The sequence below is a fragment of the Phycomyces blakesleeanus genome (assembly GCF_001638985.1).
Source record: "Phycomyces blakesleeanus NRRL 1555(-) unplaced genomic scaffold PHYBLscaffold_35, whole genome shotgun sequence".
Lineage (NCBI taxonomy): Eukaryota > Fungi > Mucoromycota > Mucoromycetes > Mucorales > Phycomycetaceae > Phycomyces > Phycomyces blakesleeanus.
Window position 1 is genome coordinate 353,742 of NW_017265165.1, and position 3,564 is coordinate 357,305.

The window sequence follows — 3,564 nt, forward strand, 5'->3', positions numbered from 1 at the left end:
GAAGATGTGAGGGAGAGAGAAGCCATGTTTCTGTAATGAAGAGCATATGTAAGGACTGACAGTGTTGAAGGGTATCTTGAATGGCTCTGGGTTGCAGGCCATTGGCATTCCATAATCCGATATTGAGATTACTCATTCAGACATAGTGACTGATGAGCTGCGCTGACGTTTGAACAAAGACCCGCCAGTAGCATTGGTAAGAGTAGTACGTGTTGGTATTTCATCTTCACTGATCCACCCTTCCTCACAAAAGAAGTGACCAACTGGGATAGCAACGTGTGGGCGCAAGAACTGTAGGGCTTGGAGACATCTATCATGGTGAAGCATGGCAGCAGTGTTGGCAAGTTCATGAGTGGACAGAGATGCATACTTGGGATCAGCAACATTATCAGGATCAAGTGGATCAAATGCGTCCAAAATCTCAACAGAAGCAGTTGTCAGTTTGGCCTTAAATGTATCAGCATACTGGACATGAACAAGGATGCCAATGACACCTCTGGCTGGGAAGTTAATGTCCAAAAGTCGAGAAGAATCCACACCAAGAGTGCGGAGAGAGGAACGGACTTCTTTGTGCTTAAGGCGTCTTGATCTTGGAATATAAACATATTCATAACCTGAAGGACCAGAGGGAAGAGCAAACATACGAACAGAAGCTGCAATACGGCGAGCAGAGGGAACAGTAGACATTTTTGGGGCAGTTACAGGAAGAGAAACACTGGCTTTACTAGCCCAAGTGGAGGCTTCCAGACCTGGTTCTTTGTTTTTGTCAGGAGCACCTACTGCGCCGGCTGGGTTCGAAAGTGAAATTTCTGAAAAGTTTTTTTCAGGTGCACTCTGAGATCCTAATTGCTTCTGCAGATTAGCAATTGTTGTTCTAGCATGCTCTAATTCAGTAGTTAGTCTTGCATTCTCTGCTGCAAGTCGCTCCAACTGGTCGGTTCTGTTTTGCACATTCATGATTTGTGCCTGCAATGTTGTCAGGAATGAGGTAAGCTCGGTTGGCAATCCCTGAATGTTGCCGATTTGCAAATTGGCCATTGGGATTGAGAATGCAGATGGCGTGATGTTGTCTGATTGAGCTGAAATTTTTTTTGCTGACAGCTGGGATACCAAGGACAAGGACTGCACTACTTTTGGCAATGGGAGGTACGTTTTTCGTGATGGATGGATCGTTTTGCGTAAAGATGTTGATGGATGGATACACTTTATATGTGGATTCGTCAAAAATAAAATTGTAGAACCAGGTAAATACAATGCTTAAGCGAAAGAGCAGTGCCTTCTTGGCTCAGGTTAAAGATTATTTTTATTAAGGAGATATCGCTGGCGATCTATAGATCATATAGCCTCCCAAGTACAAAAGAAAAAGAAAAAAAAAAGTCCAAAAGGATCACAAAAGACAAAAAAATGAATAGAAGAAGAGAAATAAACAATACTAAGCTAAAAGACTGAACCTGCTCTCCACTTTGCAGCTGTGTAAAAAGTTGTAACAGTGAAAGGGAGGAGACAGAATTGCAGATCTAGAAACCTTTCATGAATGAGAAGACAAAAATAAGAAGAAAAGAAGTAAAAGAAAACAGATATTAAATTATTAGAGCTAGTGCCAGAGAGAACCATGATCGGTTTCATGTGTGTAGTTGCCATTAGGATTGCATAGCATGTCAATATGCCATAGTATTGTAAGAAGAGCTTTCCAATATAGAGGGCTTGGATGTGTAGACGAGATTGGTAGTGCTGATATAGCAAAGTCAATGATGTTGTCTTCATCTGTGGGTGGTGCTGGAAGTTGAGAGAACAGCTGAGATGGGATTGTGATGCAGAATTGGAGATGGCGTCTTGAAGTATGATCAAAGCCACATGCACACTCCTTTGGCTTACCAGGCAACCAGCCCATTCTCCAACGTACTAGACGGCCACGTTCTATGTGTGTAGCAGAAAGAAACAATACAGGATCAACTTCAAGAAGAGGGCGGCAAGCTTGGATGAGAATCTTAGTGTTGGTGAGATGAAAGTGAGCAAACTTTTCTTGTCTAAAAGACTCAAAGTGCTTGGATAGTTTTATGCGGCTGGAGCAATTAAGATCAGGGGGAATGCTGGCAAAAAGAGGGTTTGTGTGAAGAGTGGATAGTGTTGATGCTTGGAGATGATGAGAATGGAGCAGAGAGAGAAGACAACCAGAAGGAAGAGTGTGTGCCCGAAGACAAAATTTTGTTTTGAGAATGTCAACGCGAAAAGCCATACTGGGCAGGTTGCAGATATGTTTCAAGACTGCAGTAGATGAAGTTGCATGGCCACCAACAATCATTCGCAAGCATTTATCTTGAATTTTCTCTAGAAGTAAAACATCTTTTTGCAAAAGACATGTGATTGCAAGACCATACTCGAATTTTGGTCGTATAAAGGTTTTGAACAGACGTGAACTTAAGAGCAAACTGAAACCAGATCTACATGCACCAACAGCAGTAAGAGTTGCCATAGCAGCCAATGCTCCAGAACGACGATGAGTGACAACAGACGGTCCAAAGATGCCTTTGTTACAGAAAGGTATACCCAAGTATATAAACTCATTTACTGCAGGAAGCAACTCGCCATACAGAGAGATAGTAGAACGTGGTAAAGATCGTGAAGGAGGATAGAGTACAGCACATTTTGAAGGACTCCAACGGTAGCCAAGCTGGAAGGAGTGTTGGGCAGCAAGATCAAGCATACTCTGAACATCAGTGGCAGAGCCAAAGATGGCAACATCATCAGCAAAAAGAAGACTGTTAATGGCAGTAGGCAAGTGAATGTGTTGAAAGTCATTTGCATCTGATGGGGCAAGAAGAGAATTGTAAGCATCCAATGAGGAAGGAGAGGTTGATGGAATATGTGTTGAGGTGAGTGGTGATGCAACTGTGCGGAGTATTGGTGGCAGGGAGTTGATATAGATTGAATACAAATGTGGACTGAGAACGGAACCTTGAAGGACACCTGTGGTGGGAGAAAAAGAATGAGAAGAGAAGTTGCCAAGAAGAACAGATATAGAGACATTATCAAACATATTGACAAGAAGTCCAAGTAAAGCTGGTGGTGTGTGACGTCTAGCAAGAGCATCCCAAATGACTCGTCGGTCTACTGTATCATAAGCTGCCTTTATGTCTAAGAATGCAACAACAGGATAATGGTGATGGCGGTGGAAGTGTGCTTTCATGAGGTCATGCAGACAGAGAGCTTGGTCCATGGCACCACGTCTAGGACGGAAACCACCCTGAGCAACATCCAGAGGAGGGGAAAACTTGTGAAGCACTGGAGAAATACACATTTCCATCAGTTTCCGCACAACAGAAGTTAGTGAAATAGGTCGATAGTTAGCAGCAATTGATGGATCTCCCTTTTTGTAAATGGGAAAAACTTGAGCCTGACGCCAAATAACAGGTACATATGACCATTGCCAACAGATGGTGAACAAGAGTGAGAGTAGTGGAGCAATTTGTGGTCGAATTACTTTCAACATTTCTGCTCTGATGTGATCTGGGCCTGGTGCCTTGCGGTTAGGCATAAATTGCATGCATCCCTCTACCACTGAAG

General features: G+C 43.1%; 1 protein-coding gene across 1 annotated transcript; it reads right to left on the reverse strand.

The window, feature by feature from the left end:
- Positions 1–132: 132 nt before the first annotated feature.
- On the reverse strand, positions 133–2,473 carry PHYBLDRAFT_175140 (hypothetical protein; the record flags this gene model as incomplete). Its single annotated transcript, XM_018437421.1, has 3 exons — positions 133–1,203; positions 1,612–1,832; positions 1,876–2,473. 3 exons carry the CDS (start codon positions 2,471–2,473, stop codon positions 133–135), a joined length of 1,890 nt encoding a protein of 629 aa, XP_018284632.1.
- Positions 2,474–3,564: the final 1,091 nt, after the last annotated feature.